This window comes from Capricornis sumatraensis, chromosome 8, assembly GCF_032405125.1.
Source record: "Capricornis sumatraensis isolate serow.1 chromosome 8, serow.2, whole genome shotgun sequence".
In the NCBI taxonomy this organism is placed as follows: Eukaryota; Metazoa; Chordata; class Mammalia; order Artiodactyla; family Bovidae; genus Capricornis; species Capricornis sumatraensis.
This window is the reverse complement of record NC_091076.1, coordinates 100741554-100756485: the sequence shown is the minus strand read 5'-3', so window position 1 is coordinate 100756485 and position 14932 is coordinate 100741554. Positions and strand designations below refer to the sequence as shown.

Sequence of the window (14932 nt, the reverse complement as noted above, 5' to 3'; positions counted from 1 at the left end):
CCGAGGTATTTCCTCCGGAGAAATGAAAACACATGCCCACATAAAGATCTGCACACAACCGTTTAGGGGAGACGAATTGACAAAATCTGAGAACAACTTGAGACTTCCATGGAGATTAAGGCTCTGTGCTTCCAGGGCAAGGGGCGTGGGTTCAGTCCCAGGAAACTAAGATCCTTCATGCCATGTAGTTCAACCAACACACACACACACACACACACACAAACTGGGAACGACCCAAATGTCCATGTCCACCAACTGGATGGAAAACCCAAATCTCAGGCCACTCATCCGGTGGAACAAGACTTGGCGACAAACAGAAGTAACCACTATTACAGGCTGTATCACTGGTGGATCTCAAAAACTTTGCCATATATGAGAAGCCAGATACAAAAGACTGCATATTCCATTTATATGTATTCTTGGAAAGGCACACCCACAGGCCCAGAAATCAGGTCAGTGATGGCCAGGGGCCTGGAGGGTGAGGATGGACTACAGGGGGTCATGAAGGAATTTAGGGGCAACAAAAAAAGTCCTATATGTATTTTTATAGTACACTTTTGTAGCCCACCCCCAGTGTTTTTAAAAATTTTGTTTATTTCCTTTGGGCCACTCTGGGTCTTAATTGTAGCACTCGGGATCTTTGATCTTCATCGCAGCACATGAGATCTTTAGTTGTGGTGTACAAATGCTTAGTTGCAGCGTGTGGGATCTAATTCACTGATCAGGGATCAAACCTGGGCTCTGCATTGGAGGACAGAGTCTTAGCCACTGGACCATCAGAGAAGTCCCTATTTTTAATATATTAGACCAAAATGGGAGAGTTGAGTTTTTCCTAGGTGTTTACATGTCTACAGGGTTTAAGTAAAGAACTCCATTGTGATCCCCTCAAATAATTACTAAATACTCACTCCCCCACCCGGGTCAGCACGAATACAGCTCAAAAGCATATTGCTGAACAGAAAAACAGATATATCAGAACTGGTGTTTTAAGAACAGGCCATGGAACTGTAAGTCAACAATACTTCAACAACAACAACAAGAAAAAAAAACCTGCCACAGCTATCAAGCATCATTTTTATATTTGTGCAATAGCAGTATGGAAAACTAAGGGAGAAACACCCAGTTTGGAGCAGTGGGAAGTTTAGGGGGAGGGTTAGGCAAGGTCTGGGAACATCCAGGACTTTAAGAAGAAAATATCTACAGTAACCACATTCTTTCACTCTATCTCCTCATCTGCAGTATTTTCTTTATCAGAACCTGACGTCACAGCAGGAACACGCAGATCTGCTGGGTTGTGTATTGTCCGCCTCCCTCTCCTAAGACGTCAGCTTCCCTCTGTCTCCCAGCATCCAAGACACAGTAGGTGGTGCTCTATCGATTGTCTGGATTGCCTTGATTTGCTCTGTACAGCATTATCCCAACTTGCCGGCACCCCAAACAGGGCCCTCGCGCCCCCTTCCCCCACCTCAATCCAGAGGCATCATGACCTTCTGCATTCGTACCCTAATTGTGGAAATTTTGCTGGTGAAAGGGTCGGTGGGTGACCTGGGGGTATGATTACATTTCCTTCTTGATAGAGTTTCTTGGTGTTTCTAGACGGTGCTGGCCAACAGAAATATTTTTCATCACAACGGTGAACCAACATGTCATTTCAAACATTTTGTAACCACACTGAAAAAGGAAAAGGAACTGGTGAAATGAAGGCTTCCCTGGTGGCCCAGTTGTAAAGAAACTGCCTGCCAATGCAGGAGGCATGGTTCGATCTCTGGGTTGGGAAGATCCTTTGGAGTGGGAAATGGTAACTCACTTCAGTATTCTTGCCTGGGAAATCCCACAGACAGAGGAGCCTGGTGAGCTACAGTCCATGGGGTCACAAAAGAGTTGGACACGACTTAGTGACTAACAACAATACCTTTTATTTAACCCAATTTGTCAGGAAGAGGACTGCTTCAACATTTACCAGCACACACGATTCATGACACTTTATGTTCTTTTTTTATACTAAGCTTTCAAAATCCAGTGTCTTCTTGACTGGATGGTGCCCCACTCCATGCTGGGTGGCTCAAGCTTGGAGCTTCTTAAGAACTGCATGGGAAGTTAAGAGCCCTCTGGTGTCTAGAAATGTCCTATTTCTGCCCTCGCAACCTGTGGCATGACTTGGAAGATGGTGGTCCTGGTGCAAGGACGTGAGGTGAGAAATCCTGTCACTGGGAACGTGGCTCCCTCAGCTGCAGCCAACAGGTCTGATGCCACGCTGAGCAGAGCCCATCTCCAGGAGACCTCTGTTCACACTCTAGAAACTTTCCATATCTTCTCTTTATTCTGAGACGTTTGAAACTTCATGAGGATGCAACATGGTTGAATTTTTTAATCTGTTAGCTGGTTTGCTGTTTTTATTGTGCCAGGTAGTTGGCAGACTTTTCCACTACGAAAGTTCTAGGAAGAACTTAGTATTATTTCTTCACAATTGTCTTCCTCCTCCGCTGGTCTTTGGAAACTCTGTCCCTCTGACCCTCCATACGGATCCTCCACCATCCCTTATCTTCTCTTTCCTAGTTTCTGTCTCTCTGACTTTTGTTCTTTCTTCTGTGAAATTTCCTTACCTCCTTCTTTCAATCCTTCTACCAAATTTTTAACTTTTCAGGTATTATTTTGTACCTTTCAAGGACTCTTTCTTGTTTTCTTCCTGTTTTCTGAAGTGCCCTCTCCTATTCGCATGGATGGCTTGTCTTTCCCTATCTGAGAAAGATCATCTGAAGTTTTTTTCTGATCCCTGAATTAGCTCTTGTTTCCTCTGGTGTCCTCTTTTCTGTTGGTTCTCCATCTCTCAAGCATGTTTGAGCGAGGCACCAGGATGCAGTTTGGGGCTCATTTCCTGGAGTGGTAGGGGGGCATACCTGAAACAGCTTTGGACTGTTCCCTTTTTTGATTCCTATATCCTGTGAATGGTTGAGTAAAGTCTGACAGACCCACACGATGGAATACTAAGTGCCCACATACCATGGTGTTGAGAGGACTTCTTATGAAGATGGGGAAATGTTTATGTTACCAGCTATGCGGGGATACCTTGACATAAAACTCTATCAAAAGCAATGAATTAAGGCACAGTAAAGAGATCTGAAAGGAACCACCCTGTGACGTTAACAACTGTCTCTCTGGGGGTACCATCTCTTTTCCCTCTGCCCCCTTTTCTGCAGCTCCCAAATCCAGGGTCCCTCTGCCCTGGGGTTCTACCGAGAACCACCCTGTCTGGCCACGAACCACCCTACCTGGCCATGTACCACCCCGTGCCACTTATCATCTTCCTGCCAGAACCTGAGGCTGGGGTGTCTGCTTCGTCGGCAGTACTAGCTCATACCACTCAGCCAAATGCCTAAACTGAACTCTGGGTGTGCCTCCAGAGCCCACAGCACAGACAGAGGGGACAGCACTCCCGAGGCGGCAGAGGGCAGCCCCCCGCCCCCCGCCTGCCCTGGCACATGGGAGCCACCACATCTCCAAGGCGCCAACGGGACTCTCAGGGACTCAGTGGTAGACAGGCCCCTTCGTCAGTCCCCAGACCTCCAACACTCCGTGGGAAGGCCCAGCCCCCTTCGTTCCCAGTTTCTGGTCTATTTATGTCTTATGAATTCAGTTATGTAAATAAAGGTGGCCCAGCCCAGGGAGGGGCCCTCACCCCCATCTGTTTCCTCTCCCTCTGCCTCCTGCTCCCCACTGTGTGCATACAGTTCAGGTATGCCCGCCCACCCCCATGTCATACACTCTACATTTATTCTTTCTCATCTCTTCCTGCTAGAACCCAACTGGGGGCACCCAGAAGCTCCCCCCAGACTGCCGGGCCTCCACCCAACCGAAACATCTTCAGGAAAATAAGGTCCAGAGGGCCTCTCTGAAGATCACACAGCAGGGATGACCTTCCCAGCTCCTCAGGTTAATCCCACATCTAGGAAGAACCTCTAGATTCTCCCCTGAGCCTTACAGACACCCAGAGTGGTGCCAGTTACCCGGCTCACAGTGAGGCAGGAGCCCAAGGTCACAAGCAAGATTCCACCTACTCAGATCAGTGTGGTCCCTATGGGTGCCCCACCCCCAGAGAGGTGAGAGGAGAGCTGGAAGAGAGGTGCCAGAGAAGGGGGCAAGAGCGTGGAGGATGGTGGTCTTTTGGGACCCGTCTCAGAAAGCTCCCTGCCCCCAGCACCTGCCCCCAGCGCTCGCACAGTCAGCCCTATGCAAGCAGAGCTCTACTTTCTGACCTTTGCCTTCTGGCCATTGCCTGAACCAAAACAGGCTGCTCTGGGGGCAGGGTTCCAGGTGGGCTGGTAAGAATGGGGGTCTCAGTAATACTCCTCCATCCTGAGCCTTCAGACAGTGGCAGGGCAGGTGTGTAGAGGTCAGGTTACCAAGCACCGACCACCTGTGGGCATGTCATGGGCTGCTGGGACCAGCTTCAGCTCAGCTCTGGGGGCTGGAGGGTGGGGGAGCCATGGGTAGAGGAGAACCATATGCTCCAATGTCCCCCCACCCCCAAACAGAAGTAGAATTTAGAGAAGGGCCCCAAAGATAAAGGACAGTATCGAAGAAAGAGCTGACCCAGTGGGTCAGGGAAGGCACCCAGGACAGCAGTTGACAGTGGATTCCAGAGAAACATGAGAGGGAGAATTAGGATTTGATGATGGGCTGGAAACCTCAGGATCCCTGCCGGGTGTCCAGCTGGTGGGTGGGCCGAGGAAGTGCATCCAGGAAATGGCAGCGGGCCAGTGGAGAGGGGTCCTGATGTGGCTCTGGGCATCTAGCAGTGCGAACACCAGGAGACCCGGGTGGTACGCAGGGAACTGTCCAAGGGAAAAAGGAGGAGAGTGCAGAGAGGAGGTGATGCGAATGCCAGTCTGGAAACCATATCCATGGGAGAACGTTCCATGGAGGGCATGACCATCAGGGTCCCCGGATCCTGAAAATGCCAGCATAGATGAGGCCCCAAAGTGTCCCTGAGGCTTGGTGACACTGAGGTCACTGGAGACTGACCGCTGGGGTGTGTGTAGGGGTGCAGGTGAGGAAGTGAAAGGGGTCCTAAAGCAGCAGCTGAGATGCTGGCTGGCTTTAGACCGGAGGGGTCAGGGGAGAAGAGGACATCAGCAGGAGGGTGAATCTGGGATCTGGCGTTAGGAAGGAGAAGTTTGTGGGAAGCAGCAGAGCGTTGTCCTCTCCAAGCAGGAGAAGCGGTGGCCAGGCACTCTGGGCAGCCGGCTTGGTGAAGAGGGTGGGGTTGGGGGCTGTTGGATGAACTGCGCTGGAGGGGGCTTAAGGGAGAAGACTCGGGACACCGGGCTTAAAGAAGCATCCCAGGGGCCACCCTTCCCCGCCTGGCGTGGGCTCGGCCCGTGGAGGGCCTTGGCCCCCGCTACAATCCAGCTTGCTCTGGGCGCTGGAAGGGTCACCTAGGAGCCACGTTGAGGGCTAAGTGGAGCATCAGTCCTTCCCGCAATCAGCACTCGGGAAAGAAGCGGCGAGGGCCCAGAACGCGGAGGAAGTGAGAGGAAGGGGCAGGGGGCCACAGCCCCTATCTCTGGTCGCGCGCCTACCACGCATCCCGCCTGTCCGTCCACCGCTCCATTCCCGGCTGGGAGCTCCAATCGGCCCGCCCGGGTCTCTCCACTGAGCTCTGGGTGGGGAGGTCTGCGGGGCGGCGTCCTCGAGGAAAGTCCCGCAGTGTAGGAGTCCGCGAGGCAGGTGCCGGCACCGGCGCGCAGGGAGGGGTCTGTCGGGCAGGGGCTCCGGGGCGGCGAGTCGCTCCCCGCGGCCGCGGCAGGAGCGCGGAGGCGCGGGCAGGGGCTCGGAGCTGCAGGCGGGGACCCTCGGCCGCCGCTCCACCTGCCGGCTGCTCCTGCCCCCGCCCCTCCCTCCCCCTCCGCCGCCGCCCAGCGTCGCCGCCGCCGGAAAGTTAGCGTGCGGCTGGCGCGGGGCGCGGGCGCGGGCGCGGAGCCGGCGCTGACCCTGATCAGGCAGCGCTGCGGGGCCGAGCGGCTGCGGGCCCCCGACCCGTGCGCGCGGAGGACGGCGGAGAGCGCGGAGAGGCTGGAGCGGCCCGCGGTGAGCACCTGGGACGGGCCCGAGGGCAAGTTCCCGGCCAGGGGCCGAAGGCTGGAGCGCGGGACTGGCTGGCGCGCACCCCTCTCGTGGGTGGGCGGTCTCGAGTCCCGGGTATCGCCCTCCTCATCCGTCGGACACCCCCTTCCCAACCCCAGGATGCGCCCTTCCAGCTCGGACGGGTCAACCTGGTTCCGAACTACCCGGAGGGCTGAGGGTCTCAGCGCTTCCTCCGTCCTCTCCTCCCCGGGGAACGCGTCCCGGGGTGGGGGAGAAGAGTGGGGTGTCTGTGGCCGCCGGGCGCTGTGTCCTGCTGCCTCCCTCCACTCCCGATTCCTCCCTCCAGCACCCCTCTTTTCCCCTCCTTGCGCATACACAGAACCCCGGAGACACCCCCAAAGGCGTGGGGACGGGCGCTGGGCAGCCCTGCTTCACTCCAGCAGCGCCTGCTCCCCAAAACTGCCCAGCAGTGTCTTGGTTACCCGGGTTTCCCCGGAGGGGCCGAGGGGCGACAGCACCCAGCCTGACACATTCATCTGCGGAGCCTACACTTATCACTCTGATCCGCAGAGAGGGTAGGGCACTGCCCAATCTCCCCTTTCCTCACTGGGCAGCCCCCACGCACAGGCAGGGCCACAGGGTTTCTGCGCCTACCAGGAACCCACTGACTCCTGATGTCTGAGCACCTGCATTCTCCGGGGACCCCTCGGGATGTTGTCCACCCTTCTGTGCTGGGGGATGAGGGTTGGTGGGGCAGTAGCACCCTGGCCCACTTCCAGGCCCGCCCTGCCCCCACTGAGTGGGAGAGGACACAGGAATCAGGCTTTGTCAACAACCTGTGGCCGGTGATCTGATCTCACCCTGGGGCCATGACCTTCTGCCACTTGCTCTGGTTTCACAAACACCCACCAAGCCCATTCTCATCAGAAGCTGGCAGGCCCCATTCAGAAGCTGGGGTGACCAGGGCCCACCTCGTGGAGCCCAGCCTTTCTGTGGGGGGGTGGTGTTTTCCCCACTTCCAGGTCTGGAGTCCGGGACATCCCCAAGGGAAACTGGGGAAACGGCTGAGCTTTGAGCCCCCAGGAGTGGTGCATTCTGCCAAGCAGGGGGCAGAACACATGCCCCCCCCGCCTCAGCCTGTGGAGTGGGGGAGGCTGGGAAACAGAGGAGGGGGTGAGCTGGGGCTGGGAGAAACCTGGCCTTCCGTCCCACCTCATCAGTGTCTAATCCTGAGCTACCTGTGCCGGGCAGGTGCAGTCCAGGGCCAGAGAGGGAGCCGGGCCTCCAGGTCGGTGAAGGGAGAAGGCTTGGTCCCTTGCCGTTAGTCCCCCACCCCCCACTGGCTCCCGGGCCGTGCCAGGAGAGTAATAAGGTGGAAGACAGCAGCCCTGCCTGATGCCACAGCCAATGGGAGGCATGGAGGGGCACCTCTGCATCCAGGTCTCAGTCCTCATTCATTCAACAAATATTTATCCCTGGGCCTGGCAGGCTGCCTCTGGGGTTGCAGTGCTCCCCACGGTAGGGAGGGGCCTGGACCTGATACTCTGTCCTCCTCTTCAAGTGGCAAAGCTCATTTACTCTTTGGTGATGCAGAGCCAAGGATTTTACAAGTAGGAAGCCGAGGCTCTGAAAAGTTCAATTATTGATATTTGCCCTTGGTCCCAGGACCAGAACTGGGCCCCGCAGTGTCCCCCTCTCCTGTGGGGTCAGCCTTACACCTGGGCACTCAGGGCAGGGACCTCAGGACCTCAGCCTTGCACACAGCTGAAAGTCATCCCGTACCCAGCCCTCATGCAGAGAGGTGCCTTGAAATCTTGCCCATACTCCCCCTGAAAGGCATGAGGGGCCTCATCCATTTCTGCCGCTTCTTGTGTTTCTATCAGAGTCTTAATGACAGCGGTCATCCTCCTCTTAAATTGGTGGCGGGGTGCTGATGCCCTGATCCCTAGGGCCCTGGGGCCTGGGTGCCTTGAACTGGTTACCCAGCCTGGGATCTGTAGGTACTGAATTGTGTGGCATGAATCTTCAAGGATTCCCAGCCCCATGTGCTAGACCAGAGTAAAGGGTATGGAGAATCACCCTCCGCCCTCCCCTGCCCTGGCTGGGGCCCCAGGGCAGCCCATCCTTCCCTGCCCTCTACCCTGGGGCTCTGCTTCTCTCTGTGGTTCCCAGACTGACTGACTCCTACCTGGAAGGCAGACTGGCCCAGCTGTTGCCCTGCCCACCTTGAGCTCTCCTAACAGCCCTAGGAAGTCAGCAAGGTGAACTTCGACTTTTCAGATGGGAAAGTCAAGGCACAGCTGGGCCACCCCCCACCCTCAAGCTGGGCTCTGATGGGGCCAACATCTTGCTTTGGAGCTCCTCACTGGACGAGTCCGGCCGTATCGCCCTCCCGTCACCACCGGAGGCAGGGCCTCTGGGCTGGGACAGCTTATCGGGCGGTATCTTTTCTCCCCTTGTCCCCTGCTTGCCGTGCACCTTCCGCTCCCCCCCAGCCATCCTTTGTCACTCTCTGCCTCCCCCGCCCCTCCAGCCTCTAGTTATCCTGGCTGCCTCTGTCTCCCTGGGCCGGCCCACCCATCTCCCCTTCTCCCGCAGCAGGGCCTCACACAGCAGGCTCTGTGGCCTGGGTGGGCAAGGGCAGGGCAGCAGGCTGTTGGATAAGAATCAGGAGATAAGGCCCCTTGGGCTAGGGACACCTGAACCGCCCCTCGTCTTCCACCCGCCTGGGGGGCTACTCCCTGGGAAAGCCCTCCGGTCCAGCTCCTCCAGAGCAGCCCTAAACCTTGGCTCCTCACCTAGACCAGGACCTGCAGACCAGCGACTCCTGGGCCCTCCCTCACCAGGCCTGACCCACACCCTGGCCCGAGGGTGAGGAGCCCCACGGCAGTCTGTGTGGGCCCACCACATGGCGTCCCATGCAGGGTGAGGAGTGAATCACGGGAGAGTCCACGTGAACTGGCCCCCTGAGGGCCCATCTGGACTCCAACGGGAGGAGACTGAGATCCAGGGTTGTCCGGGAACCCGCCACCTTCGGTCGTAGCCTGCGCCCCTCCTCCCTACCTCCTCCCTGGCTTCTCCCAGGCACTGCCTTACCGCCAGCCAGTTTCGTCCATCTGTCCATCCATCGGTCCACCACATGCTCTCTCTGTGGCAGGGTACCTGGTGGGAGGGGCCCATGCACAGCCCTAGAGGGGCTCGTGTAAGGGAGCCCCTCGCTTTGCCCTTGTGGAATTCAGTAGAGCAGAAAACGGACTCTGGAAGCAGTGACACAGTGCCTGATGGGGCCGCTGATGCCTCAAGCGTGGCTCTGGGCAGGACCAGGCACCTCGGGCCCCCCACTGCAGGAATCGTGAGGGCAGCGGTCCTGCGTCTGAGCCCCCGGCAGCCCGGCAGTGCTCATCTTAAAGGAACACACTGCGGCTGCCTGCATGCTATGGCCCAGGGAACCCAGGAAGCCCGTCTTGAGTCTTAGGTGGGGTCCAAGGAAGCCCCTAGACACCCCAGTCCTGGGCAAGGGAGTATGCCTGTGCCAGGGACCACCTTAAGCATATGCCTGGCACTTCTGGCTCCTGGCAAGGCTGGAACCTGGCCCAGAGCCACCTCAATAACCACATCCCTGGGGACTAAGTGATGATGGATGGTCCCAGCACTCTACCCGGGCCTGCCAAACTGACTTTCCCAGGGGCTAAGAATAGTGGGAAGGATAGCAAGGGCTGAAGGAGGAGGTGGGCAGTTAGGGAGGCTGCTTCCCCTCCTGACATCTTTGGTACCAGGCAGGACTGCGATCACTTAGCTAGCATGGAGGGGAGGGGCTCTGGGGCCGGCCCAGCCTCCAGACAGACAGTCACGGGCCATGAGAAAGCAGCTCCCCTTGGGTGATGGCGCCAAACCCCCAGGCACGGGGCCAGACCCCAACCCCCAAGTGGCAGAGTGACCACTTCTTGCATCACTTCCCTCCCAGCTCCCACTCCATCAGTAGGATTTGGAGACTCTGAGGGAGGGGTGGTTTTAGGCAAGCAGGACACCCTGCTGATCACGAGAGAAACCAGCTGCGCCTCTTCACACCAGAGCCTGCCCCCCATCGCACAGACCCTGCTGCTCTGATACTCGCAACCCCAGAGGAGCGTGCACTGGTGAGGACCTCTTTGTCCCAGCTGTGCAACCCCAGCCAGATGTGGGGGGCAGCTGCCCAGAGGCATGCCCCGCCTCCAGCCACGCTACCCCCACCTCTTCCTGCTGCTGCTGCTGGCCTGCCAGGTGAGCACTGCCTGTCCCCCACCCAGCCCCCGACCCCCGCCAGGCTGCCTGCTCCCTGTGCTGATGCCAGTCTGTCCGCTCTGTCCATCCATTTGTTCCCCACCCACCCCCGCAGCCAGAGACCCCCTCCGCTCAGGTGATGGATTTCCTGTTTGAGAAGTGGAAACTCTATGGTGACCAGTGTCTCCACAACCTGAGCCTGCTGCCCCCGCCGACTGGTGAGCCCTGTCTTCGGCCCGAGTCCAGTGCCCTCCTCATGGGAAAGCCCTGTGCCCCCAACCCCCACCCACCCATTTACAAGTGAGGAAACTGAGCCACAGAGGAGCTAGTGACTAGCCCAGGGCTACAGATCAGGGTGTCTAAGAAATGGAAGAACTGCCCCAGAGCTGGGGTGCTTCACCACCCTCCTCTGCTGCTGGGCAGCAGCCCTCCATGCCTGAGGCCTGGACACAGTTTTCGCTCCCGTGGAGGCAGTGTGTGGGGGAAGTGAACCGGGAGGGGCAGGCAGAGGGCATCGGGCCTGGTGATGCACAGGGAGATGGGCCATTATTTAGAGTGCTCAGGCAGACCCAGCACCAGTGTTCTGGACAAGTTCTGAAGACCACTCAGGTGCAGAGAGAGAGAGACTAGGGCAGGAGAAGCGGCCTGGGAAGCCAAGCCATTGTCTGGACGAGGAAGGGGGCTGGTGTTGGGCCCAGAAGGATGGCAACAGAATTGGGGTTCAGCCTCCAGGGACAGTAGTACTGCCAGAGGGGCACTAGGAAGAGGGGAGACTCCCAGGGTGAGAGGCAGGGCATCCAAGGGGAGGTGGCCAGGCACAGCTGGAGCTTAGGACCGGGCTGGACAGAGGCGTCTGGGGCAGGCAGGATGGTCAGCACGCACTGGAGGGAGCAGAGAGCGTGCCACAGGGGCCGTGGGTGCCAGGCCCTGCTGAGGAGTAACCCGGCCCCGCCTCTGCAGAGCTGGTCTGTAACAGAACCTTTGACAAATATTCCTGCTGGCCGGATGCCCCTCCCAACACCACGGCCAACATCTCCTGCCCCTGGTACCTGCCCTGGTACCACAAAGGTAACCGCAGGAGGGATGTGGGGGGTCGGCCGAGGGGGTCGAGCGCGGGGACGGGGCGCTGACCAGACCCTGCCCCTCCCAGTGCAGCACCGCCTGGTCTTCAAGAGGTGCGGGCCCGATGGGCAGTGGGTGCGTGGGCCTCGGGGGCAGCCGTGGCGAGATGCCTCCCAGTGCCAGATGGACGACGAGGAGCTTGAAGTCCAGGTCAGTCCGCGGTGGGTGCCACAGCGTGGGGGTGGGGTTTGGAGTCGGGCGAGGCGGCCCTCTCCAGCCCCGACTGGCCACTGCCGTTTGCAGAAGGAGGTAGCCAAGATGTACAGCAGTTTCCAGGTGATGTACACGGTGGGCTACTCCCTGTCCCTGGGGGCCCTGCTCCTGGCCCTCGCCACCCTGTTGGGCCTCAGGTACACCCACTGACCCACACGGGGGTGGGGGGGCGGGGCCACAGTGGGCAGGGGGCAGGGACTAACTCGCCGTGCCCGCAGTAAGCTGCACTGCACCCGCAACTACATCCACATGAACCTGTTCGTGTCCTTCATGCTCAAGGCCAGCTCCGTGCTGGTCATCGACACGCTGCTCAAGACGCGCTACAGCCAGAGGATCGGGGACGACATCAGCGTGAGCGTCTGGCTGAGTGACGGGGTGAGTGCGGGGTGAGTGCCTGGGCCCGGGTTCTTGGCCTCTGGGCTCCGGGGTGGTAGGTGGCTGGGAGGCCTGTGCTCACGCTGCCCCCGCGGCCAGGCAGTGGCCGGCTGCCGGGTGGCCGCGGTGTTCATGCAGTATGGCGTAGTGGCCAACTACTGCTGGCTGCTGGTGGAGGGCGTGTACCTGCACAGCCTGCTGAGCCTCGCCGCCGTCCCTGAGAGGAGCTGCTTCCCCCTCTACCTGGGCATCGGCTGGGGTGAGTGGGCTGGTGTGTGGGGGTCAGGGGTGAGGGCAGGCAGCCCAGGGCCCCGGGACCAGAGCTGCTCTTTCCCCGCCACAGGTGCCCCCATGCTGTTCGTCATCCCCTGGGCCGTGGTGAAGTGTCTGTTTGAGAACATCCAGTGAGTATCGGCTGACTGAGGGTGGGTTGGAGAGGGGCTCACCTCTGCTGGCTGGGAGGTGAGCCCAGCCCCGCGGGGAATGGCCATGTGGCTTCAGGGTGTGAAAGCGGCGCGGGGGCCTCTGGCCAGCATCGGTGGAGGGTGGTAAGCAAACCTGGCGCCCGTGGTAGAGGTCATTGGTCATTATCTCCCTTCTTTTCCTGAGGCACTAATTAGATCCCACAGAATCTATGGGATGGCGGGGGCGGGGAGCGGGGGGTGGCGCACTGGGAGGCTGCCAGGACACAAGCAGTCCCTGCCTTGTAGGTGTTGGACTAGCAATGACAACATGGCCTTCTGGTGGATTCTGCGCTTCCCTGTCTTCCTGGCCATCATGGTGAGGAAACAGGGCACCTGCTGGCACCACAGGGAGGGCTGAGAGGCTGCTGGAGTTGCCCCCCACCGCCAGCCTCCCGCTTCCTCCATCGGCCTGCAGCAGCCCAAGGAGACAGATGGCACCCTGCCTGGGTGGGCAGGGAGGGAGACCTGGCACTCTGCCAGGACACTGGCTGGCGCCCTGTGCCTCAGGCCAGGCTTCTCATCCTTGAGTGGGTGCCCACAGCCCTAGGCCCCGGAAGCCAGGGCCTGGCTGGCTGCTCAGCCCACCTCCAGGAGGGATAGGTCAGGGCCAGGGGCTGCCCTGAGCTGTGTCCCCCACACACAGATCAACTTCTTCATCTTCATCCGTATCCTTCACCTCCTGGTGGCCAAGCTGCGAGCCCACCAGATGCGTTATACTGACTACAAATTCCGGTGGGTGTGGGGTTGTTGGGGGGTAGGCGGCTTACAGACCCGGACACCCCTGGGGGCCCGAGGGGGTGTAGGTGGGTGTGGGGCACCAGAGCCCTGGTGAGGGCCTGGGCCAGGTGGCTCAGGTTCCACCCCCACAGGCTGGCCAAGTCCACACTGACCCTCATCCCCCTGCTGGGAGTCCACGAGGTGGTGTTCGCCTTTGTGACCGATGAGCACGCCCAGGGCACCCTGCGCTCCGCCAAGCTCTTCTTCGACCTCTTCCTCAGCTCCTTCCAGGTGCCTTCCTGCCCCATAACCGCCCAAAGCCTAGGCCCTGAGCGGCCCTGACCCCACCCCTCTCCCCAGGGTCTGCTGGTGGCCATTCTCTACTGTTTCCTCAACAAGGAGGTAGGTGGCGGGGGGCAAGGGGGGGCCGGTGTCAGGGGGTGTAGACACCCTCACCCTACCCCTCAGGTGTGCAAGCCCCTTGTGTCCACTTGCACTCACTGGGCTCAGCTGCTGGGATGCTGGGTGTCAGGCCTGCCAAGTTAGGTCAGCCTCAGCCCTGTACCTAGAGAGGGAGAGGCTCCCAGATGTCCCGTTTTCTGTGGGGACAGAGCCTGTCTGGTTATATACCCAGGGCACCACACTGCCCTTCAAAGCTGGCAGCTTGGGGATCCTGGGAGGGTGGCAGGGGCAGGCCCTGGGTATGGCCCGACCCACCTGCCCACCCCAGGTGCAGTCAGAGCTGCTGCGGCGCTGGCATCGCTGGCGTGAGGGCAAAGCACTGCAGGAGGAGCGCCACGCTGGCAGCCACACGACCAGGCCCCTCGGGGGCCCCCCCAGTGAGAAGCTGCTGCTTGCAAGGGGCAGTGGCAGCAATGGGACTAGCCAGGACCCCTCTACCGAGACCCACTTGGCTGGTGGCCTTCCCGGATCGGCCGAAAACCCCCAGTGAAGCCCCCAGAACTCCAGCTGGGGCTGGACTCAGAGGCCCAGAGAGGCCATCACCAGAAATCTGGAACTGATGTCCAACGGAGGCTAGAGTGTGGAAGCAAGACAGCACCCCTGTCCACACATTCCCCAGTGTCGTGGTCTGAGGGGCACCTGCTCTGTGCCCAGGGGTGGGGGATGGCGTGTGGTGGGAAAGCTGTTCTGCGAACATGGGCCCCTTTGTCATCCTGGGTGTCAGCGTGCCCACGTTCAAGGAAATGTGTCCTCCAACAATAAAGAGCTCTGTGTACACCCTGGATAGACAGCTGGGCTGGAGAAGGGCTGGCTGAGCCCAGGGCTTCCCCATGAGAAGGGAGTGGCCATGGACAGCCCGTATGGGCTCACCCCCTCTAGACTTTTCCTCGATACCCCATCATACCGGTGAATTGGAGCTGGAACCCCTGAGGATGTGAGTGGTGGCTGGAAGTGCCCCACCTGCATGTGCTGCCCCCAGTCCACTTTAGGTAGGCTTACCCCCACCCCCAGCCAGAGTGGACAGTGCCCATTCAGTCTTGGCTCCCCCACCCTTGGAGGGTCACCATTTGCCTGCAGAGAGAAATGAAGGGAGTTGACGGCCTAGGGGTGAGCCACTGACATCACAGTCCTACCAACCCCACATGAATACATCTCGGCTCCCTGCTGGAGCCGCAGCCAGGGCTGGACTCAGGTCCAGTGAGGGCATCACTGGACAGGCCAGAACTGGATGTCCT

General features: G+C 59.1%; 1 protein-coding gene across 5 annotated transcripts; it reads left to right on the top strand.

Moving 5' to 3' along the window:
- The first annotated feature begins 5993 nt into the window (after positions 1–5993).
- Positions 5994–14460, top strand: GCGR (glucagon receptor). 5 transcript variants are annotated; one of them, XM_068976360.1, is made up of 14 exons: positions 5994–6087; positions 10156–10344; positions 10460–10562; positions 11305–11412; positions 11495–11616; positions 11710–11816; positions 11898–12054; positions 12154–12313; positions 12398–12458; positions 12765–12834; positions 13162–13250; positions 13388–13526; positions 13596–13637; positions 13966–14460. In XM_068976360.1, the coding sequence occupies exons 2-14, from the start codon at positions 10285–10287 to the stop codon at positions 14185–14187; spliced, it is 1440 nt and encodes a 479-aa protein (XP_068832461.1). In that variant the 5' UTR covers positions 5994–6087; positions 10156–10284; the 3' UTR covers positions 14188–14460. The 5 variants fall into 5 exon arrangements, with proteins under 5 accessions (XP_068832461.1, XP_068832465.1, XP_068832464.1 ...); XM_068976363.1 differs by lacking the exon at positions 5994–6087 and adding an exon at positions 8330–8345; XM_068976362.1 differs by lacking the exon at positions 5994–6087 and adding an exon at positions 8410–9009.
- The last annotated feature ends 472 nt before the right edge of the window (positions 14461–14932 follow it).